Source organism: Hemicordylus capensis, chromosome 4 (genome assembly GCF_027244095.1).
Source record: "Hemicordylus capensis ecotype Gifberg chromosome 4, rHemCap1.1.pri, whole genome shotgun sequence".
NCBI classification, from domain to species: domain Eukaryota; kingdom Metazoa; phylum Chordata; class Lepidosauria; order Squamata; family Cordylidae; genus Hemicordylus; species Hemicordylus capensis.
Window position 1 is genome coordinate 220,541,846 of NC_069660.1, and position 24,999 is coordinate 220,566,844.

A 24,999-nucleotide genomic window follows, 5' to 3' on the forward strand; every position below is an offset into this window, starting at 1 on the left:
TTTGGCCATCGAAGCATTACATCCAAACCCTGACATCACCATAACCACAGCTTCATGCCCATTTTCAAACCACAATCATAGAGGAGGAGGCACAGATGCAACCGGGATTGTGGCTGCTCCATGCCTGCAGGGTGTCTTGCTGGATGCCTCTCCAAGCAGCAGCCCTGCCCCTCCTGTCACCCTCACAGCTATGGAGTTGCCCAGCAACAGGGAAACTGCCACATCGCATCTCTGGCTTATCAGCCTGTCAAGCTGCACAGTCACATTGGGCATTCCCTCTTCCCACTCTATCCCTAGCTTGCTGCACCTGGCAAGCAGGAGGGAAAGCAGGCAGGACAAATGGACGGGCACTAAGCACTCTGCTCCCTCAGAAGGAAATGACAACGACGTCTGTTCACAAGCAAACACTCCAGATGGTAACATTAAAAGGGCATCCTGCCAGGGCTGGGTTTAAAAGGCAGCTCCAATCAGGGATTCTCAGGCAGCCAAGTTCTATTTTTTTCACAGAAAGGTTGGGGAAGGGGGACTCAGCCCCTTCCCCTTTTGCGGTTTGTGGTCTATAGGCTTACTCATGAGAAGGGCTCATCAGCAGGAACAGCACTGCCAACTGGAGGGGAAATTCCTCCTATGTGGTAATGACAGGTGCTGATCCTGAGCAGACTGCTCACTCATGAGAGTGCCAGGCCATGGGGACAGCCCTTCACAACTCATGAGAAGAACCATCTGTGGGGGGAAAGGCATGGGCCCGGATTAGCAATCTGTATTATTAATTCTTGTAGAAGGACCAGGGGGATGCATGGGGATGTGGCAAGCCACGCCCCCGCTGAAGCACCTGATTCGGCAGTGGGGATTCCATATGCAGATAGGGAGAAGGAGCCTGTGAGAGCAGAAGCACCATGGTGATTGGGCAGTGGGGATTCCATATGCAGATAGGGAGGAGGAGCCTGGGGCACCGTGGTGGGGATTCCATATGCAGATAAGGATGAGGAGCCTATGATGGTTAAGGTCAGTTGGAATACAACTGTTACTGGTCAGAAGATGTTCTGTCAGAAGCCTGAGGGGAATGAGCGGCCATGGCAGCACTGGCCGCAAGGAAGGGCCCAGTCAACCAGTACTGCTGTTTGGGGCTACTGAGGTCATTGTCAGAGGCAGCAGGCAGGCAAGGGACGGGCCCGGGCCTGTCAGCAGCCTGAGGGGAACGAGTAGCTATGGTGGTGGCAGGAGCGAGGAATATCCCAGTCAACCACTGCTGCTGCTCCTGTGGAGAGAAGCAGGGCTCGGGTGAGGGTGGGGAGGTCTTTGGGACAGCAGCTTGGCCGATAGGCAGCAGCAATGCTGCAGCCACGACCAAGAGGGATGAGGGGGATGGAAGCAATGGGATAGAGGAGGAGGAGCAGGAGTGCAGCTCAGGTGAGGAGATCTCTGAGGAGAAGGGGGCTGTGGCAGGGGGTGAGGGGAGCAATCAAGCACTAGCATGTAGATGCTCTAGAGCACGCAAGAGTTCCAGCATTGAAGCAGAGAGAAATAATGGCGGCAGCCAGGAGGCGGAGGGCTGGCAGGTGAAGCATTGCCAGCCAGGAGGAGGAGGCGGGAGGCAGCGGTGGGACGGCCTGGAACCTGGCCTGCCCTCTGGGGTGAGACAGCGGTGGCAGGCACTGGCCCGGCCACATGGAGGAAGCAGTGGCGGGCCAGCCTAGCCTGGCCAGAGGCAGGACACCCTGGCCTGGGGGGACGGTGGCGGGAAGGAGCCGTTGATCAGCCAGTCAGAAAGCTGGGCATGCTGGAGTGCCAGGGCGGGGCAGCTGGGCCCAACTAGAGGCACAGATGCTCTGTACCCTGGCCCACTAGTCACTAATAATGCACGATGATAGAACAACCCCTTCTCCCATGGATCATTTTCTCATGAGAGTGTCAGGCCATTGGGGCTCTATATCGAGCCAGGTTGCTGTATGAAGGAAAGCCGTGGGGATGGGTATCCCAACAACTGCTCTCTCCATCTTGACTGCCACTAAAGAGCTGTCAAAGCATGCCCCCCATCAGCCCATGTGGACATGTGCAACCTTTCTTGTGCCCCGAAATGGCAACCCCGCTCTCCTGTGGTCGCTGGAAATCAAGGCTTCCCTCTCCCATGATTTCCTGCAGATCTGCACATTTCCTGCACCTGCAGATCTGAATATACCACAATGCCGGGCCAGACCCAGGGCTTTTGAATGGGTTTAAAAGTCTATCCCAGAACTTGGTGTTTCCCTCGCCTGCACATGAGGCCAGGCTATGAAACATGGAGTGTCAAAATCTCCTTTGGGTGCATGCAAGTCTTCACAGGGAAGGGTTTTTTGTTTTTTATTTTTGGCAGAGATTCTATTCTATCTTTTACCATGGAGAATTGGGGGGCCACACAAGCGGGGGGCCCTTTGGTGGGTCAGTTTAACTTGTGAACATGCAGTCCTAAGGGAGACCTAGGGCTCACACCCCGTGGTCGTTCTGAGTAGACTGGCCCTCTCAGCAAGCTACCAGTTGAGCTGGAGTTCAGTTTGGTCTGCATGTACTGCTTTGCCAGGGTGATCCCTCACAAGAGCATCCTAGGTCATGGCGGGAAAGACCCCTCCAGGATCCTTTGCCCTCCCTCATCTACATATCCCCTCCTGGAAAATCATCATGTTGCCTTCCCTTCCCTTCGTAACAGGGAAATAGCCCCCGCCCCCTCAAAATCATGCTTGTGTGGCATTATTTGAGTGCAGGGCTCTTTGGGTCGCAGCAGTGCCATCACTGTCAGAAGTAATGCTGGCATAGTATGGCATTTAAAGGGATTTAAATGACCTTTCCATGCCAAGGATGGGTGGACCGCTCCAAAAAGGCATGATTGCGCTTGGCACACCCCCTTCAAGATTGTGGCCAATCACGGCCACTCCGCTGATGTGCTGACACTTTGCCCAGCAAGTTCTGGCCATGGAGCTTGCTGTGATTGGCCTTGGTGGCCAAGCTGCGGGGAGGGGCTCCCCTCTCTTGGAACTGGAGGTTGCCATGGTTAGATGAACATCTGCTATGCAATTTAAAATTGAAACCACAGGTTCACCAACCTCTGATTTTATGTTACGTCTGAAGCCAGGCCAAAGCAATTCCTGCCTACTATTAAATCCCCAACTGACAAGCTATATATGCTCTCATGGAACATGTTATGTGTGAAGTAAAAAACTCCTAATCCCAAATCCACACCGCAACCATCCAATGTTTAACTGGGATCGACCAAAGGTGATCAAATCTCAGATCACTGATCCTGGTTAAATGTCGATCGGTCATGATAAAGATTTGGGATTGGGAGGTTTTTCACACATGACTTGCTCTGTAGGAACACATGCAACTTGGCAACTGGAGAATTAACAGTACGTGGAGATTGCTTTGATTGTGTGAACCTATCCTATGCCCCCTTGAATGCAATGGGATTTGTATCAAAGAAAATATGGATCTGATTGTACATATTTTCTGTGATACAAAGTTCATGTTATGGCATGAGCTTTTGGTGGCAAAAGCCTACTTCACTGGATGTATAAAATGGACACTGATGGAAAAACATGAGCGGCATCCAGAGAGATCTTCCAGATGCTGCAAGGCATTTAAATGGCAAAGTAGTCACGTGTATCCCACCTTCCTCCTAGGAACTCAGGGTGGCTGGTGTATGCAGCATTTCCCTATTTTATCTTCACAAAAATCCTATGAGACTAGACTGAGAGACAGCAAGCAGCTCAAAATCACCAGTCAGTCTCAAGCAGGGACTTCAACCCACGTTTCACTGACGGAGGTCCAACTCTGTCAGCTAACTGACACTGGTTGTTCAGCACCATGCAGGCTAGTAAAAAAGACTCATGGATCTTTAGTAACGCTCTTTCCCTCCCCATCTCTGCTCCTTGCAACATATCAATAACTTGAAGTCAGAGAAGCAACATAATGCCTGCTTCTCTTATTCCCCATCCCTACAGTTCCTTACATAAATATAAACCTAAAAGGTGGGTTTGTGCAAGCTAGACGCATTTTTTAAAAAAAACAGGAGCTGATTTGAAAATGCCTTCACTTAATTCTATCCAAATGTCAAGCTCTGGGGGAAAAACCTGTTCAAGTTTGCAGCAGAAGCCAATTGTGCAAAGCACTGATTAGTCAGTGCCTGTGCTGTCATCAAGAAACCATCTTCCAGTTCTCAGAGCAGCTTTGCACTTAGGAACACAGTTGAAGGTGTGATATATAAATGCATAAGGAACAAAATGTTTTATCTGTATTAATGTTAATAGATGGACAGATGAACAACATGTGTGGCACTTTTAAAAAAAAAGGGGGAAGCATGGCGGGAAAGGCAAGAATAACAGAGCTGCTGTTACCAGACTCACTCACTTCATCGTTTTGGAGGTACTTGAATTTATAAGCCTCAGCCATTTTCTGTATAGATGATTGGAAAAGCAACGCTGCATTCCAGGAAAATGGTCGTTCTGACAAAGGGTTTTCCTATAAAGGCAATACTCAGGTCCATTTGCAGAAGACCTGCCACAAACCCAAGGAAATACCCTCGCTGACTGCATTATGGAGTAAGTAGATGAAATATAGAACAGACCCACCCAAATGTTAAGGAACGAGAGAGAGAGAGAGAGAGAGAGAGAGAGAGAGAGAGAGAGAGAGAGAGAGAGAGAGAGAGAGAGAGAGAGAAAGGAATGCCAGTTCTCTTCCCTTCTTTGGTTTGATAAGAATTCTCAAAGTTGAGTCAAGCTCTACTCTTCCTCTCCAACGTTATCAGAGTTGAGTGAGCCCCTGCCAGAGGGTGTGATGTTCTCTCCTCTTTCCCCTTTGTCCAGGTGATTGCTCTAGCAATCTCCCTCTTTGAATATCCTGTCATGGAGCATACAGGAAAGCACCACCCAGACATAACCTAATCATAACTAATATTCACATCTTATCTAGGGTTGCCATATTCTAGCTCTCCAAATCTGGGCATCCTAATTTGCTTATTATGTGAATTGGTTTGCAAATAATTTGCATATTATGCAAATTAGCAGATACACTTTCGTTGACTCATATTTGCTCTGGATATCTGAGAAGATATCTTTGCCTGATCATTTTCCTTGACATAATAACAGCAGCAACAGAAAAATGCACAGCTTTTCGGTTAAGGCTGCAATTCTGTACACACTTGCTTGAGAGAAGATCTGACAGAAACCAACATTCTAAGTAGGCATGCACAGAATGTAATGTAAGTCCAACATTACAATACACAGCCTAGTAGGCAGGCAATGATTTACATAAAAAGCAAGCTATCCTCTCAACTGCCTGATAGAGATCCCCTGCTGATAAAAAACGAAGGCAACATTCCTCAGGGGATTACTGTACTTGTGAAATTATTCCAGCTAGCCTCCTGCCTTAATCCAAGTCCAGCAGGTGAGCAGAATAATGACCGCATGTTTTGCTCCATAACTCCAGTTCTATAAGGGCTAAAGCTTAGCTTTTTTTTTTTTTTTTTAATGAAAGCTGAAATCCATGGGAATACAGGTGGGCTAAGCAATCCAGGTGACATGCTTAAAATCTGGGTACTACCTTGAAAATCTGGGGAGATGGCAACACTAGTCTTATAAGAGCAGTAATTACTGAAGTCATCAGGAAAATTCCTGGAGGGGACCATCTGTCGACCTCCCCCTTGGCTCAGGACGTGTTTTTGCCTATAAGAACCCCCTTCAAACCCTTCTTCATTTCATTTAGAAAAGGAGAGGTTCTGTGCTCAAGTCTGCTAAGAAGGCTTTGCTCAGCAATCCCTTTACCTAATTCCCAGATATGCAGAGGAGTACATTAAGGATACTCAGGGGTGATAGAAATAGCCTCCCAACATGCTCTCCTTCTTACCAATACTTCACATCTCTCAGGGCTGAGCCCTGGCATCTAAACTAGAGCTCTAGTAAGCTTTTGCTCAAATTAATTCCAAATAATGATACTTCCATCCTGTCCTCTGTACCCATCACTCTATGAGTAGCTTTGCCCCTGTCTCCTCCTACTGCAGGGGTAGGCAACACTGACTCTCTAGCCATGCTGAACTACAACTCCCATCATTCCCAGCCACAATTTACTGTGGCTGGGGATGATGGGAATTGTAGTTCAACAACTGGAGAGCCAACATTGCCTACACTTGCCCTACTGATTTGCAAATGCACTACCCACTTTGATATATGTGTAGCAGATTACAGCCTTTGTCTCAGAGCAAGCTCACATGAGGGAAAAAATTGCTGAAAAATCCCTGCATGTGCTGCCTGGCTAGGCTTCTCCTAAAACTCTTCTGTATTATCGGTAGGTTCAAATTGCTGCCGCCGCCACCCCTCTTATCGACAGCACTTGAAGCTCCCTGGGCTTGGGGTGGAATCCCAGGGGAAACTCTATTTCACTATTGGATAAGTACAAAAATCTTCCATGTGGAAGCATACACGTGGTGGGAAAACTGATAGTTGCTGAATGTTTGAGGACATGTTTGCACCAGAGGAACCCCCCCTTCGCCACCCCACCCCCCATTTTGCTGAGTTAAAAGCCAACTCAGAGAGGCTTGTAAAAAGAAAAGACTTTTAAAAACAGTTTTATTTAATTACTGCAGACTGATTCCGTCTGAAGCTTTCTAGCTTTCTTAAATACACTCAAAAATACTGAGTAGGTTAGAAAAATAGGTTGTCTTAATGCACTCTTAAATGTTTATAGAGTCTTTTGCAACACCCTAGGTAGGATGGGCATAGGGTAGTGTTTCTTACTTCATTTACATTACAGGTCAACAATACTAGAACACAGGAATATGCAAAACCCAAAGAAATATAAGTTTCTAACACACAATCTGACTAACAAACTGTTCCCTATGCTGAATTCTCTTTTCCTTGAACTCACCCGATTCCTGAGGAGAATCAAGCTTCCTGCAATTCTTTCTTTTAAGGATCTACAGAGTTATTCCATGAAAGAAACCTCCATGCTGGCTTTGACCATGAAAGAGCAAGCTCCATTGCCCCTCACTAAGCCTTTCCACAAGCACTTCTCTCCAACAAAGACTGCCCTGCTTGTTCCCAGAATTCCCAGCAACCGCTCTCTAGGTCCCACCCACCTGGAGTACTGATCAGTTGCCCTGGAGTTCACCAGCCTATCAGTCAAGACAAGGGTTCACTCCCTGTTGACTCTTTAGAGCAGGACTGCTCAACTTCAGCTCTCCAGCAGATGTTGGCCTACAATTCCAATAATCCCTGGCTTTGGGCCAGTATGGCTGGGGATTATGAGAGTTGTAGTTTAAAAAAACAGCTGGGGGACCTAAGTTGAGCAGGCCTGCTTTAGAGGGAGGGAAGACTGATCACTACAGCATGTGTGTACATAAATTGAATATCAAACAGCTATTTTAGTAGTACTTACCAGTTTGGATCCAAATAATTAAAATCAAGCTCATATTGGCTCAGCACATCTCCTCCTAAAATGAGAGAGAAGAGAGCAAAATGCCTCTGAAACAAAATGCATGCAAAGGTTTTTGCCTTCATTTTGAATTATTCAAGTATGTTCTCATAAACTCAGTCCAAAGAACCCTGTGGACAGTCAGCTATGCTTTAGACTTGGGAGCCCTTGCACATGCACCTACACACAGACAATGCCAGGGGGCAGCCCCCTATGATGCTTTTCTACACAGCACTGGGATATATGCAAATATTGTAATTATGTGGAAGTGGCCAATCATATCAGTCTTACACATCTGATCGGTATCCTCCCTCCTGCCAGAAAACCAGACACATGGTTGCTGTTTATGCACACACCTCCCCATGATTCTCTTGCAGTCATATTAGTGGTGTGCATCGGTCCGGATCCGTCCGGATCGGCAAGGGGGTGGTGGCTACCTTTAGGGGAGGGGGGGTAGAACTTACCCCTCCCGCCACTCTTCCCCCTCCGGTGCTGCTTTTAATATCCAAGTTTTCGGGGCGGCAGAGTGCTTCCCTGCCGCCCCGGCCCCCGTCATTGCCCGGAAGTAGCTTACAATGCAACACGCATGTGCGCGTCCCGGAGCGCGCGCGCCTGGCGCCACCGTCCGCACGCGCCGCATACGTCACACGCACGCGTGGTCTCCAGCACCACCAGAGCCAATGCTTATGGAATTAGGCAAGGAACCTTTCAGAAACAGAGCCTTCCTATTCAATTTACAGGTCAATTCATTCTGACCAGGCAGCAGCTATAAAAACCAGCAGTCTGCTGCAAGGAGTTGCTGGAGCAACATTCCTTCTGTGCTGCAGTGCCCAGTTTGTGCTTCTCTGCTCAGCACTGGCCAAGGTCCTGACTCTTGCCCTTGGAGTTCTCCAAGGTCTGCTGTGCTCCTGGATCACCGCTTCTACAGAGACCCTGGTTCAGCCAGGAGTAGGACAGTCTTTCACTGAAACCGTCAAGGAGGAGCACAAGCACCATGGATTGAAATCCACTCTGGGACAGCAGTTTTATACTACTACTTCTGTTTTACATTCTTGTAAACTGCCACGAGATTCATTGACTTGTATAAATCTAATAAATAAAATGAATAAATCCATTCCGTGCCAAGTATAAGCTACTGCACATACATTTAGATCTATAAATATAGAAAATTACCAAAATCGCCAGCAGTATGAGCTTCTGAATATGAGCCATGAAAATCAATCTGGGGAAAGCAGAAACAAATGATTTACAACACATTTGTACAATTAGAGAAACGATAACATTACAAGAGTCAAATGTTTCCCTTTCCCCCTCTCTGACTGATATAAAATACATAGGGGGCAATCCAGTTCCTTGCAGGTCCCTTTCCTCCACCTCCTATTCATGCTGCTCCCTATGCAGGCTCCTCCTGCCAAGATTTTATTATTATCCAGTTGCAAAAATATTTCTTCCTTCTTCTCTGGTAACCTTCAAAATTGCCAATAGTTTCCTTTAGCCCCTACCAAAGCAAGTAGGCACTGTAGCTAACAGCCACCAGCCCTCTGTTAGCATAGAGTGAGTCCAGGAGCTAGAATCTTGCTCTTTCTCTGTTAAGGTCTGGAAGGTCTGCAGAGGTACCACTCCAAGTGCTGAATGATGGGATAGAAAAATAGAGTCTTTTTAAACATAAAAGGGGATTTCCATAGAGATTAACACTTGCTTTAGCCAGCCAAAAGGGTCACACTTTGAAACTTAAACACACACACACACGCTTTGCTTTGCTATATGGGTATTTGTATAGTGCATGCTTGAGTGAAGTTTGTGACAGAGAATTAAAAAGTTATACAGGCTGCTTTTAGATACATGTATGTTAGGAGACAGCCACCTAATGGCGCAGAGGGGAAATGCTTGACTAACAAGCAGAAGGTTGTCGGTTCGAATCCCCGCTGGTACTATATCAGGCAGCAGCGATATAGGAAGATGCTGGAAGGCATCATCTCATACCACGCAGGAGGCGGCAATGGTAAACCCCTCCTGTATTCTACCAATGAAAACCACAGGGCTCTGTGGGTGCCAGGAGTCGAAATTGACTTGACGGCACACTTTACCTTAGGAGAAGATAAGGAACCAAAGAGTTTGGGTGGACCTGATATGGACTGAACATGCAGTTGGCACGAAGATGGTGTGTGATCAGTTATGAAACATCTTTTTGGACACTCCCTACTGGGAGTGGGGGAGAAGAGGATAAATTTTATAATTATGGGCCAATTAGGGTGTCTATCCCACCTGTTACCTGGTCAGACTAAACTATAAAAAGGCAGACTTACAAGTGCCCAAGATAACAAGGAAGATCATCCATCCTATCTGCTAGATGCTGCAGAAGTAGATTTATTTTATTTAAAATATTTATACCCCTCCAGTACACTACTGCTCAGGGTAGCTCACCGCATCAACAAAACAAATACAATGTAAAGTAAAAGATTAATAAAGTTTAACAAGTTTGAACCAAGCTAAAACTACATATAAAATTTGTAATTTTAAAAGTTTTAAGTTAAAAGTTATTAATAAAAAGCAAAAAATTGAGGACTAAAAAAGACCAACCAGATATAAGCAGTAGATAAAACAGTAAAAAGCCTCTTAAAAAAAAAAAGAGGTAAACTCTACTTTAACTGTAAAGTAGAGAACAACTTTCAGCTCTCTGATAAAGGACCCTGACTTGGTGCTTGGCCAGCACTACAGTGAAAGGCAGTGAGACATTGTGGGAAAGATTAACTTAATAAAACAGTTCATTTGGTAAGTTAGTTGACTGTTTAGGGCATTATTAAGTGTGTGAAGGTTTGTGTGCTTGATAAAGAAACAAATGTTGTATTGGGAAATGAAACTGTGATAGGATACTGATTTACTGCATTTGAATTTGTTTATTTTAGGAGTGGAAATCCTGTAACTTTGTGTTATGTAAATGTAAAATTAAACTGTGTCAAGAAAATTGTGTCTTGTATTCAGCGTATCACTTGTGGTTTATTTCTCAATCTCATGTAAAAGATCCCTGTTTGCAGGCAAATCTACCCTTAGGTCCTGCATCCACTGCCAGAGTTCCTTATAGCTAATATTCCCCGCTCCCTTCCTCCTCACTTGACCTAGTAGTCAACATCATGCTTCCCTGGACCTCATATCCACTACCCGCTTTCACCCCTATGGCCAACATTAGGATTGATGGCATAGTACCCATTCCTTTGGGATCTAACTGTAGCACCTCAAACAGCACCTTCAGCTAGCAAACCATACAAACCCCTTGAGAGAATGCCATTTCCATATTCAAAGAGGGTGCTTGCAATATTATTTTATTTACAATGTTTACATCCTGCCTCTCCTGCTGTTCAAGATGGATGATAGGAGCTGCAGTTCAACAATTTCTGGGGGTCCTAGGTTGGGAACCCCTTCACTATGGCAAGGGTTCTCAACCTGTGGTACTCCAGATGTTGCTGAACTACAATTACCATCTTCCCCAGCTACAATCTATTATTCTTGGAGAGCAAGTCTATTAATGGCTACTAGTCTGAGGGCTATAGGCCACCTCCTGCCTAAGGGACAAGATGCCTCTAAATACCAGTTGTAGGGGAGCAATAGCAGGAGAGAGGGTATGCTCTCAGCTCTTGCCTGTGGGCTCCCCAAAGGCATCTGGTGGGCCACTGTGTGAAACAGGATGCTGGAATAGATGGGCCTGATCCAGCAGGGCTGTTCTTATAATGGGAGTTCTAGTTCAGCAACATCTGGAGTACCATGGGTTGGGAACCCTTGCCATAGTGAGCAGCAGCTGCTGCGTGTCACCCCACTCCCTGTAGCTCTGATAATGCAACGTGTGAGGGCGTGGTGCATTATGGGGATCCCCCCTCCCTTCCCTGAGGGTGCGAGCTGTGGCTGCAAGCAGTCACAGCTGACACACAAGCAAGAAAACCAAGTTAAGGGGGAGCGCTCACTCCCTTAACCTTGTTTTAAAGGGTGGCTAAATAGGTGGGTTTACTGAGCCCAATCCCGGTGGCAAACATGTGCATGCAAAACCAGGCAGGGCTCTCTTCACCCGGTTTTGCACACGTGTGTGAACAGCCGCAAGGAGTTATAAAAGTAGTTCCAATTACTTTTACTAGAATACAGTTTAACTAGTAGTTCAACTACTTTTCAAGGCAACTATTACTAATTGCATACCTGCCAACATGTCCCTATTTTCCCATTCAGATGAATGGGGGGAAATGTCCCTCCCTTCTGAAGTTGCCTCCGTCCATACAAACTACTGTATGAGATCAGTAGATGGTGACACAGAGTTACAGTGCCTTCCCTGATCAGTTCCTCTTGCACTGCATTTACCATCCAGGAGGCAAGCAATAGATCCAAGCAGCTCACCTATCCATTTCACCTTCCTTCAGGCATCTAGTCTAGCTAAGCCAAGCTGAGGTGGAACTGGGTGCCAAACGAGACAATATGCTCATTGGGGTCTGGGTGTCCGTCCCCCCCAATGGAAATAGCACCCACACAGGACCCTGATCCAGATATAAGGACCATAGCAGGGAACTTTAATCTTCTGCCCCGCTACAGTACCAATCCAGATGCCCTACGGCTTCTATTTGCCATAGGGCAAACAGCAATTTTAAGGAAGGTAGCCTAGATCAGGAGCACAGGGAGCAGAGTTCAAGCTCCCCTCCTCACCACTGCATTCTGGATTGGGTCCCTGTTTTATATTAAAATATTCACAGGAGTGGACCCAATCCCACAACAGCCATATCATCTAGTTTGGCCATCATGTGGAGCTTCCACAGGGACCTCTTTCACCATCTGCTGTTTTCTTGTGTGGGTTTTCTACACAGTGGAAGCTCCCAGACTTATTCCCTTATTCCCCAAAGTCTTTGGAGGATATTCACTCCCCTTTCTCTTGTTCTGAAGTACACATCCAATGAATTAATTTTTTTTTAAGAGGGAGAAAAACAGCAAGGTTCTTGCCCTCCTTCCCCCTGACCTTTTGAGTGCAGACAGGTTATCATGCTATTGTTGCTCAAGAGGAAACATAAAATATAAATATGATTAGGATATGTTGTGTCCTAAGGTGAAAAACCCTCTGCCTAATTAACAACATGGTATATACGTACAGCTGCCATCGCATGCAGAAATCCTTGTTTAATCCCCAAACTATGCCAGCTGGCATCAGACACCATGTGAGAAGCAATTCCAAAGAGGAAAGCCACCAGTTTTTCTGCAGCCTAAATGATAGCAATAAAAAATGCATGACTCTACAGTAAATGTATTAAAACAAAACACAAAATCAACAATGTAAAAGATCTGAACTATAGTACATAAAACAAAACAGATCCAGCAACGTAACTGAAAAGCAAAGAACCAACTAGATATATGAATATAAATTGTATTAAAAGCGAAACAATCAAATGTATATAGTGATATGGATAAATGATATAAAGTACATCAATAAGATATAATGACCAAACATCAAAAGAAATATACATGTAAGAACAATAGAACAGTCTAATATTGTGAACTATATAAACACAACAGCTTTCTGGTAGTATTTGGTAGTATTAAAACCAAACACAAACATTATTAAGAGAGACAAAACACACATGGAGATACCTTTTACCTGAATATCATGAAAATTTGCCTAATGCTTTTACCAACAAAGATAGACAAAGATAGAAGCTCAATAGCATTTCCCAGCACTTTGGAGAAGAAGAAGAAGAAGAAAGACAAGTCTCTGTCCCAATTAGCTTACAATCTAAAATTCATTTGCAGAGTGCTTTCCAGATTACACCCCACAACAGTGTCATTATGTGTCCATTAAGTGTGCTTCCGTACTGCCTGTGTTTCAACATGGCAGTCCCTGCGCTGTCAGCAAGGTGCCGTTCACATTTCCGATGCCTTCTTTTGGGTTTTATCTTTGCATTGCAGTACAGTCATCCCTTGCCAACCATGGTTTTACCAACCGTGCTTTTGAGTATATGCAAATAGGAAATTGTGACAGGTCTTGCCAACTGCGACCTGAGTATCCGTGCTTGGCGAGGGTTTTTTTGTGATTTTGGAGGAATTTCAGTTATTTTGGGGGGTTCACAGGTTCGATCTGCTCATTCCTCTTGGTGACCCTTGCTGCACTTGCTGTCTCTTGCCAATTTAAAATGCCTTTGAGTGATTTTTTTTGGGGGGTGGGGGTTCAAAAAATATCCAGAGGTTCAATCTGCTCATTCTTCTTTCTGACTCTTGGCAATATTACAGATTTTTTGTTATTTTTAGCATTTTTTTTATTCCCCCCCTTTATTTTTAGGTTTTTTTGCAGCCCCAACCCCTTGTTTCCCATAGACTTTAATGCCTCGCCAACCACTAATTTGCCAATGGTGAGGTTTTGCCAGAACAGAACCCTAGCGGATGGCAAGGGATGACTGTACTACAACATTGTAAAAAAAATAGCTGTATTTTCCTGTTGTAGGAGGTTTGCGCAAACTAGAAAAGACTGCTCCCTCTTCTGGTGGCTTCGCACAACACCCTTTATTTACAATTTGACACCAAAGCCAAAAGTAAACTACCACTGAACAGCATGTAATCTGGAAAGCACCCTGGTGAGGCAAAGAAGGCAAGTGTAACTAGGGAAGAACATGCTTTCATATGTTATAGGCAGAAATAAGGAGGCTAGAAACTGGAGGTAGATTTTTCAATTCATGCTACTTCGTTTTGTAGTTGGTCATCAAGAAACATCAAAACTCATTTGACAATTTATTTCACAATTCCCTTCTACATATATTAATAATTGAGTGAGAGAGAGAAAGAGTTTCATGATTGATGAAAATAATGGTATCGGGGTCTTCAGCTTGAACAATTTATGGGGAATGTATTACCTCTCCCCAGGGCTGAGGATAACTCTTTCTGATGTAGTGGATACTTGTATTGAGAAAAGGCGCCCAATGAGTATCTTCAGATACTTGATGGAAGATCCCTGAAGTATCAGAGGACAATAAAAATGCATTATAAATGATCTTACTTCCTCCACATGTTGCATTTTTATCCAAGGGAATATTTAAACTGAGCATTTTGCAATAGTTCTTGCAACAAATACTCAAATGCGACTAACTGAATTCATAGGATTTTATGAAAAGCTTGGCAACTGACAAATCAGACATTAGAGGTAAAATCAGGAGTTTTACCAAACAGGTCTGGAAAGGAGCTCCATCATCATGGCTACTTACTTATGACTATGTGCATCTACAGCAGGCCATGACTTTGGCAGTACCATATCATATCTCCTGCAGAAACTGTATCATGAATCCTAGATGTAACCTTTGTAATGTTGCAGCTTCAAACTTCAAACTGATACACTCTCAATTTAAGAGTTGCACATGAAGTTGATTTTTTGGTGTAAAGAGATAGTCTGGAAGTTTGCTCCACCTTTTTCACATATTATTCTGGTACTGTGGTGCTTCTGGATAAAATGTACTACCCTGCTCAGGGTTCCTTTCAAAGAGTAAAATTACAGAATCAACTAAGTACACTTTAAAAAAAACCCACACACCTAGATAGTCTTTCAGAGTTTTATTAGCATCTCCTTTAAATTTTTATTTAAAATCACCAGACAAGCATCTCTCCTTTTCTAAATTAAGCCAAGATTAAAGATTCTTGATAGAATCTTGGGCAGAAGTCGTAGCCGGCCATGTTGGTGGCTTCAGATGACAAGCCTTAGGAGCACATGTGCCACCAGAAGCTCCAGTTCCATCATACTCATTTTGTACTTATTTATGGGCTATTGTGTGAAGCTGCCCATAGTCTGGATGTCAGCCCTTCTTTGCAAACTGTTCCACCTGTGTAAGCCCTATTTTGAATTATGGACTGCCTGTCTTACTGAAAGGCAATTAACTTAAATTGAATCCTGAACTATGTCCTGTAGAACAGTCTTATGAAACCAAGAGTACTTATGCTTGTCACATTTATTACTGCAATCTTAGAGTCTAAAAACCCTGATTCTATAGAATGTATACAAATACTATAAATGTATACTATAATCCCTCTGTCGATTAGACTATGCATACTTATCAACATCCAGTTGAATTACAGCTCTGTCTTGAAGCTTCTTTACATATTACTTTACAGCAAATGAGCATGTGCCATAATGTGTATATGTGACAGGAAGCCACAGTCAGTGACAGTACTTGGCATGTGAAGCTAGCTGAAGTCATGTTTACAAGATGCATGCAAACACTACAGTTTTATAGGTGCATGTAGGAAGTTTTGCAGGTACTTTTGAAAAATGTAATGTGTGGTGGCCCTTAAGCATACGTTCAAAGTATTTAGAGCTATGGTGATGGAATCTCATCCATTTTTAACCCAAATAAATTAAATTACTTCAATTTAAACTGCTTTGAAATAAAAGACGCTAAATTGGATTAAACACCGCTACTTCAGTCTTACTGGAATCAGGCTGCTTATCCTGCATAATTTGATAGATAGCTTGCCTTCAAGAACATCAACAAAACGTGATTGTGTACAAGGCAACTAGATTTTTTTTTATGAACACAGATTGGTTTCAATTATCTATATGACTGTCATCTGCCTAGCTGTTTGTTCTCATTGTTTTTCTGGGCAGCTATTTCCAGAAAATAGAAATGGGCAGTCATTTCTAATAGTAAGCTCTATCCAGACCCAATACTGACACAATTAAAAGCTGAATGTCATTCAGCAATATAATGCAGCTACTGGGCGGGGGAAGGAGGGGGAGCTAGTGTGGTTTTAGGCTGCATTAACAGAACTTTAGTTTCCAAGTCATGTGAAGCAATCACTCCATTTTATTTCATAGTAGCCAAACCTCATCTGGAGTACTCCATCCAGTCTGGGCACTGCACTTATAGAAAAACCAGAACACATTCAGAAGCGGGCAATAAAGATGGCCAGGGTTCTAGAAAACAAGTCCTATGAGTAAAGGTTGAAGGAACTGGGTATGTTTAGCATGGAGAAAAGAAGACTGAGAGTACTCTTCAAATACCTAAAGGGCTGTCACAAAGATGAGGGCAAATACTTATTCTCTGCTACTCCAGAGAACTGGGCTAGATTTAATGGGCTTGTTACAGGACGATAGGTTTTAGCTGAACATTAGGAGAAAGTTAATTACTTAATAGAAACTGTAGTTAGACCATGGAACCAATTACTTATTTATTCATTCATTCATTCATTCATTCATTCATTCATTCAATGTATATACCGCCCTTCCAAAAATGGCTCAGGGTGGTTTACAAAAAAATAAAAACAATTAAAACCAGTTAATAATTAAAATCAAAACTAAAAAAACAGAATAAAACCAATTAAACATTCAAACATTTAAACACCCTGGAAAACCAGGGCAAACATTTACAACAATTTACAACAATTTAAAAACCCTGGAAGGCCAGGCCAAACAGATAGGTTTTATAGGCTCTCATTCAATGAAGGTCTTCGAGCAGAGGCTGGGCAGATCTCTGTTGGGATGCTCTAGCTCTGGACTTCCTGCATCAAGCAGCAGGCTAGACTAGATGGCTTACAAGGCCCTCCCCTCCATCTCTATGATTCTATTATCAGGTCTTGACAAATTTTCTTTCAATCTAGGAGTCAGTCTAAAAATTTAAGAGTCAGACACTTGATAGAATTACTGGACTTCATTATAGACACTGTGGAGGGGAAGCATAAATGGGTCCAGCTTCTCTTTATCCCTTTCACAGGTAGCATATTTAGAACAGAAACGGGGCTTTTTCTGACACAGAACAGAAACAGGGCTGCCTGGGACATATAAAGGTTTTATTTAATAACTCCACCTGTGAATATCCTGGTCTAGATGCCACAGTTAAATTTCTAGTTGCCATTGCTCCTTGGTGCCTGGGATTTGCCAAGCCCTGCTATTATTACAATTCACCTAAGCAGACCTCCAGTCAGCCAGTATAAATGCATTAAGAATCAGGCTGCTCATCATTCTTTGTGATTTATGGCAGGGGCAGGGGAGTAATAATAAATTTTCTACCATTTCTTACCATTCTTGCAAATACCAGAATAAAAGGCATCAGGATAAAGACTTCCAGCCTGATATGCATCTTGGTGATTTAGTAACAGCTGGGCAGCAGGATGATGAAGAAACAAGAATCAAAGCAAAAGGGGAGAGTATTATTAGCCATATATTTCCAAAATTTCAAATTCAAGACACACACACAAACACACTTTAGATTTAGGCAGAGGTGCTGTTACCCCTGGACTTCAGGGCCGAAGTCCAAGGCTTCCATACCCTCTGGGAGCCCCCAAATCCTTTTTAGTCTGTTCCAGGTGGTGTGGTTGCATTAAAAAATGTGTTAAAAATACTGTGTGTGGGCCTCCAAAAGCCTTTAGGTCCAGGCTCCAAAACTACCTAAGAGCACCTCTGGATCTAGGTATTATCAAAGTCAAACATTGAACTATATAGCTGAGTGCAATATCAGGGAATAATGAAGGCAGAAACCCACATGTGGTGTACCCCTAACATCTTGTAATCTGAGGAATAGGTTATCTGACTTCAGAGGTCTACTTTTGCCCTGATAACTGAGCAAAGAGACACCTTTAAAAGTGGTGGTTATCTTATATTTAGCAGAGGGAGAGCAACTGGCCCTATCCAACCCCAGCACAGCATTCCTCCAGTGGCTGTTGCTGTTGTCTACCTTATGTTTCCTTTTAGACTGTGAGCCCTTTGGGGACAGGGGACCATCTTATTTATGTAGTATTTATTTTCCTATGTAAACCGCTTTGAGAATTTTATTGAAGAGCAGTATATAAATATTCATCATTGTAGTAGATATCTTGACTAATATACTCTGATAGCTTAATCCTGCAAAAAATTGTCTAATTGTTCCTTTAAAATGCACTCTGTGTTAGTGACTCTTATAATAGCCTGTGCTAATAAATTATCTAAGCTGATTTAGTGTTACATTTTTAGTAAGCATGGAACAGACACCCAACTGGAATCTCTCAACTTTTCCATTCAGGAACCTGCCATCAAATCCTTGAAACAACAGTTTTCCTTGAACTTAAGCAGATAATAAAATGAATTTGGTTAGTTGGAACTGTCAAGTGTCTTTTAAATTGGGAAGACAAGGGGTTAGATCTCTTATTAGATACATCATTTGGCCTTTGCCAGCTAATAATTGTACACAATTTTCATTCAGAAGAAAGAAATCTCTCTCACAGTAGCTCTAGACAGAACTGACAAGGATTCTCAATGTACCACTGTAATTATCTAGAGAGCTCAAAGACTTCCATTCTGGTAGTATTTCACAGCTACATGAAACAAATTGTTACACTTGCACTGTATTAATTGCTCTATTACATACAAAAAGTCAATGTTCCTTGTATGGTCTGAATATAATCAGTTCAAATTCCCTTAAATAATTATATTTAATGTAATCATAATTTGAATTTAACATAGTTGGAAAAAGATTAATAAATGCTGTTTTCCTGTGCATAATCCACTGTCTAAAAAAATATAACATACAAATCCAAGAATCTTAAAGTCTAAAATAGCTAGGAGGTAGCAGAAAAGGAAACATACTGGATATGAGAGTGCCACTGACTGCTCGAATAATTAGCCTACCTTTCGGAAGTCAACATTTCCATCTTGTTTGCTGAAAAATTGTAGAGCTCTGTGAGCTGGGGAAGCAATGTCACAATATGTTAGGCAACTCTATTTATATAGGTTTAATAATGCAAACATTCAGTGGAGTGAGGTACAGTACACATATGTGTGGCTAACAGAAACAGATTACTACACTAACTGAACATAGTTGCTTCATGTCACCACAAAAATTGATTCTCCTACTCTATTATGAGATACAGTCCAGTTCCAACATTACACTAGCCCATGGTTTAGTGCTATTGAACACTGGAATAAGACCAAGGGAGCCACAGGCGCATGAACTCCCTCTTCATACTTAACATTTCTGCCCACTTCCTCTTTAAAAAAAATAATTGCAATTTCTCATTACATATTAACTTTAGGAACTGTGGTTTGTTAACTAACAAGCCCGGCTAACTTGTCAAAGAGGCACCTTTTAATGTGGTGATTCTCTTTATTTAGCAGGGAGAGAGGAACTGGCCCTATCCACCCCCAGCACAGTACCTCCAGTGACTGCGGCTGGTGTCTATCTTATGTTCCTTTTTAGATTGTGAGCCTTTTGGGGACAGGGATCCATCTTATTTATTTATTTATCTGTGTAAACCGCCCTGAGCCAGTTTTGGAAGGGCGGTCTAGAAATCGAATAAATAATAACAATAAATAATAACAATAATTAAAACAAATTCTGGTTTGAGCTAACTAGTTACTGTAACAAACCATGGTTCCCAGAGTTCATACTCACCACAGAACTGCAGTTTGTGTTAAACTGAAAATAAAAGCCTCCACTGTCCCTCTCTCATGCAAGAGAGAGGAAGAGTCAAGGAGGATGCGAGTCCATGGCTCCCTTAGGAGTGTTTATGGAGTGCTAAAACATTAGCGTTACATTTGTACTGGGCCACTGATTACTCAGAAACCAGGAAAACTTGCTTCTGTAGCCGTTTCTGAGAAAAAAATAGTAAATAGCCCCACCCCTCCCCAATTATTTTCGGGTGCTGAATCAATTTTTGGTCTTTGTGTTCTACATTTCATCCTTTTTTTGTCCAGCTTGTGTAACTGGACTTTGTGTAACATGGTCCTTGTAACTGGACCACTGCATTGTACTTCAGATCAGGGGTGGGCATTAGGTAGCACAGGAGTTAATGGTAGCTTCTGAGCTTGTCTGAAGTAGCTCTCCAGGCACTTGGACTTGCTTCTCCCTCCCTTCCCTTCCAGCTAATATTGTAAATCTGTATGGCTGGCTTAGTGGGGGCACAGCCATGGCATTTTAAACTCTCTATCTTTGGGTGCTCAGGGTTATTGTTATTTTTTCATCCTTAAAAAAAAGGGAGCTCCCAAAAGTCTTATCTGCCCAGTGCTCACCCCTGCTGTATATTACTGTATGACCTACAGTTAGATTATGCCTTGCAACACAATGAATCCCCCAAGCAAGACAGCCCGAATGAACAAAACATTCTGACAACCGTAAAAGCCTGTTTTTCATCCTGCTAAATCTAATTCCACTTAATTCAACACTGAATTATATGAGGTCTTATACAATTACAAGAATAAAAAGAAATAAAATAAAACAAATAATAAAATGAGCCAGCATGGTATAGTGGCTAGAGTGCTGGACTAGGACTGGGGAGACCCGAGTTCAAATCCCCATTCAGCCATGATACTAGCTGGGTGACTCTGGGCCAGTCACTTCTCTCTCAGCCTAACCTACTTCACAGAGTTGTTGTGAGGAGAAACCTAAGTATGTAGTATACAGCTCTCGGCTCCCTGGAGGAAGAGTGGGATATAAAATGTAATAAAATAAAATAATAATAATAATAAGGCTGCAATCCTACACATACTTATCTGGGAGTAAGCACTATTGAACACCGTGGAACTTACTTCCAAGTGAACACAAATAGGATTGGGATGTAAATTAACATAAACAGCTGTATTCCCTTCTAGCAATAAGATGTGTAGCTGAGGCTTCATTACAAGGTAGAATGCAATTAAAACATGCACTACTATATAAGCCAAAGCAATGTGGCTTATATAGAAAAATATGTCTAGTTCTTCAATTATTGCATATTAGAAAAATATGTCTAGTTCTTCAATTATTGCTCCCTGCCACCCCAATATTGTTTGATATTCTTACAGATCAGGTTTTTTTCAAATGTTGGATGAATAAATTACATATTAACAAAAGTCTTGGGACCTCAGAAAAATTTTAGCATATTATGAATGAATACACAAAAAAGTCCTGGAGGCTGAAACACAACTCAGATTATTAAATATGAATGATTGAGCATATAGCACATGTATATGCTCTGTCGTCTGTACTTAAGAGATGCTGCCCTTGTATTTGCTGATATTATCATTACATGTTTTACTCACCTCTAGATACATCAGTCATACATTAATAATAATAATAATAATAATAATAATAATAATAATTTGATTTCTATACCGCCCTTCCAAAAATGGCTCAGGGCGGTTTACAAAGATAAATAACAAACAAAGAAGATGGCTCCCTGTCCCCAAAGGGCTCACATTCTAAAAAGAAACATAAGACACACACCAGCAACATTGGAAGTACTGTGCTGGGGGTGGATGGGGCCAGTTACTCTCCCCCTGCTAAATAAAGAGAATCACCATGGTAAAAGGTGCCTCTTTGCCCAGTTAGCAGGGGGTTGCCCAGTTAGCATTAGTCACCTCTAGATACAATCCAGAATTTTCACTTGAGGCACAAATGACCAGGCTCAAACTATCATACTTCAGACACATTATGCAAAAACCCAGCTCCCTTGAGAAGTCCATAATGCTGGGAAAAGTTGAAGGAAAGAGAAGAAGAGGACAACCAGCAGCAAGGTGGATGGACTTGATTACAACAGCAAGGAATGCAGCACCCCTTAGAGACCTTAAAGGCCAAGTTGAAGACAGATCATCCTGGAGAGAATCTTTCTGTGTAGTCACTAAGAGTCGACAGCGACTCGACGGCACTTAATCAATCAATCAATCAGATACATCCAGCCCTAGCTTTGATGAGTGTTCAATAGCATGGTAAAATCAGTGTTTTTAAAAGTTGTTGCATATTTGCACAACTACAGCAATACTTACCAAAAAAATTAGAAGAGAGTTTGTTTAGTCTGTGGCAGTTTACTTAAATCTGCTGCAGATCAGACAAACTCTCTATTACTATATTTTTCACATACTCATGCCTTTATTATTATATCTTACCTATTTCAATGTGTGTTGATAAGCCACATGGTGTAACCCTTTGGGGAAAAGTACAAAGTACAGCCAGAAGAGTAGACCAGATCTTGAAAGTTTCCATGTTGCTGATATTCTGGCGTATAAACCATAGTTTTGAAAAGGCTTTCGATAGGAAGACTATGACCTTTGAAATATGAGCTAAAGTGCATTTGTTAATCAAATAAGTTCATGGCACAGAAGCTAAAGCTCTCATGTTTGAAAAGTCAGTTTACCAGTTTCTTAACTTATATTTTTTTCTTCTTCTTTTACAGGCAAGTAACAGCCCCGAGAAACAAAATTTTGTTTTCGTTTTCCAGTTATATTTGTGAAAGCATGCCTAGAACAAAGAAACAATCTGTTATTGCATGTTGTTTGACAGTTCCTTCCTATCTTCTTTCTTTCTCAGAGTATCATTGGCCTTTGAATCCTTGTCTACTACTGTTGTCTCATCATTAAAAAGCATGCATCAGCATTTATTTATTTCATTCAATAAAAAAATAGAACCAGATATATTTATAGTTGTACTTCACTTTATTAATGCAATAGTACAGTGGAAGTATTCACTGTAAAAATGTTTTACACAGACATGAGGGTTTGCAAGATACCAGCCCATATGAAGCTTATCTCATATATCTATAAAAAGCAGTAATCAAGAACCTAACCTTAACCTTGCTTTCAAAGGGACAAAATGCACCACTATGTACTACTGAATCTTCCGTTCCAAACAGAATATATTGATAAGGATAAGCTCCTGACTCACTGAAATCAACAAAAGTTTTGCAACTCGCTTCAGAAATGAATAAATTACACTCATACAATCTGATGTTGTGACCTGTGTAAAATGAAGTAGGGAGAGGGAGAGATATGGAGTGTATGCTGATCTTCTGAAAAATTATTCAAGCGATTTTCTCTCCAGCACCAGTACAAAATTGTGCCAGCATGGTGTGGTGGTTAGAGTGTTGGACTAGGACCAGAGAGACCTGAGTTCAAATCCCCATTCAGCCATGAAACTCACTGACTCTGGGCCAGTCACTTCTCTCTCAGCCTGGCCTACATCTCAGGGTTGTTGTGACAATAAACATAACCTTGTACACCTCTCTAGGCTTCTTGGAGGAAGAGTGGGATATAAATGTAATGTAAATGTAAAATTATGCCAGCAGAACAAAACAATAAGTTGTCAGGGTTTTAAAAGGCAAATGGGACAGCATGGTTCTCACCCTCTTGCCTGGTGCACAATAATGTTAAGCAGAAGCAGACCAAAATGCATCATTTAAAGAGATACTTTCTATTATGGATTAGTAGTACCATTACCATCTGTCACAGTTTTGTCATAATGATAGTAGCGCTGTACTCCATGTAGATGAAAATGTATTTGTTTTTACAATGGGTTGAAATATTGTTTAATAGCTGCCTTAGGCATCTTGGATGAAAGCGACAAAACAAATACAGTAAATACATACCTATATAATAAGAATGTGCTGAACTCTACACAGACCCATTCCTTGCATATTTGCAACATGCCAGTTTAGACATGCAAGTCTACTACCAGGCTTCCTTCTTGTCAGATTAAATTTCCTACAGGAGGGGCATTTGTTCCCTGACATTTTGTTGTTCTGAAATACAAATCCACACTTTAAAACAACATGGCACCTAATTTTATAGCACATAAAATATCCCTTAAGCCCACTCAAAACATAGGTACACAGGAAGCTGCCTTGAACTGAGCCAGGCCATTGGTCCATCTAACTCAATATTGTCTATTCTGACTGGCAGCAGCTGTCCAAGGTTTTAGGCAGGAGTCTCTCTCAGCCCTACCTATCTTGGAGATGCCAGAGATTGAACCTGGGACCTTCTGCATGCCAAGCAGTTGCTCACCACTAGCTACAGCCCCATCTCCTATATAAGCAATATACCCTATTTATCTGAATCCAAGGCTAGGTTTTTTCCTAGTTCTTTGATGTTAGAAATCAGGGAATCATCTTAAACTCAGAGTTCAGGTAAATACAGTAAGGGGGGGGTGTTGTGGGGAGACTGGACTAGAAGCAGGGCCAGTGCTACCATTAGGCCAACTAGGCAGCTGCCTATGGCGCAGACCTCAGAGGGGCGCAGAGTGTAGAGTGTCAACGTATTAAGAGTGTGAGAAACCAGAATAAGGAGTAGAAATAGGAGGAAAAAACCAGTTCATTGTTTTCAAAACTAACAATACTGTTAAACTTAATTTATAAATTATAAAGAAAAAATCTACTGAAGATGTACCTAAGGCCTGCAAGAATTTGGAAAAATCATTGATGTATAATGGAAACAAAGATATTGATGCTGAAGATCTGTGTTGTAAACTTATAGCAATAGCTCGAAGACTTCCAAAGTCTATGCCGCCACAAGGAGTACTTCTCTTCATACTAAAACAAAAACTCCTGGATAATGTACCTAATGTTTCTGTTGCTCTAAGGATCCTCTTTACACTTCCAGTATCAGTGGCAAGTGGTGAACGTAGTTTCTCAAAGCTCAAACTTATAAAAACTTACATATGCTCAACAATGTTGCAAAAGAGACTAGTTGGCTTGGCAGTGATATCAATTGAACATGAACAGGCATCATCAGCACTTGATCTGATTGAATTGGTGACAAAATTTGATGTGGTGTTGAGGGTTGTGTTCTACTTGGCGGAGGTATGCGCTCTACCGAGTGCCCTTCTAGTTCAAAATGATTTGTGTGCC

The 24,999-nt window shown here is 42.4% G+C and overlaps 1 protein-coding gene and 1 long non-coding RNA gene across 2 annotated transcripts in view; one reads left to right on the forward strand and one right to left on the reverse strand.

The window, feature by feature from the left end:
* Positions 1 to 24,999, reverse strand: part of GPLD1 (glycosylphosphatidylinositol specific phospholipase D1) — a 62,070-nt gene that overhangs the window by 35,599 nt on the left and 1,472 nt on the right. The window contains 8 exon segments of the mRNA XM_053246901.1: positions 7,402 to 7,456; positions 8,611 to 8,659; positions 12,555 to 12,665; positions 14,304 to 14,401; positions 17,454 to 17,532; positions 19,037 to 19,092; positions 22,268 to 22,619; positions 23,743 to 23,895. Coding sequence (XP_053102876.1) covers positions 7,402 to 7,456; positions 8,611 to 8,659; positions 12,555 to 12,665; positions 14,304 to 14,401; positions 17,454 to 17,532; positions 19,037 to 19,092; positions 22,268 to 22,364 — 545 coding nt within the window. The 5' untranslated portion in view covers positions 22,365 to 22,619; positions 23,743 to 23,895.
* Positions 962 to 22,737, forward strand: LOC128323562 (uncharacterized). The gene is made up of 3 exons (XR_008306354.1): positions 962 to 1,005; positions 4,434 to 4,571; positions 22,555 to 22,737. It is a non-coding gene; the product is annotated as an uncharacterized LOC128323562 (long non-coding RNA).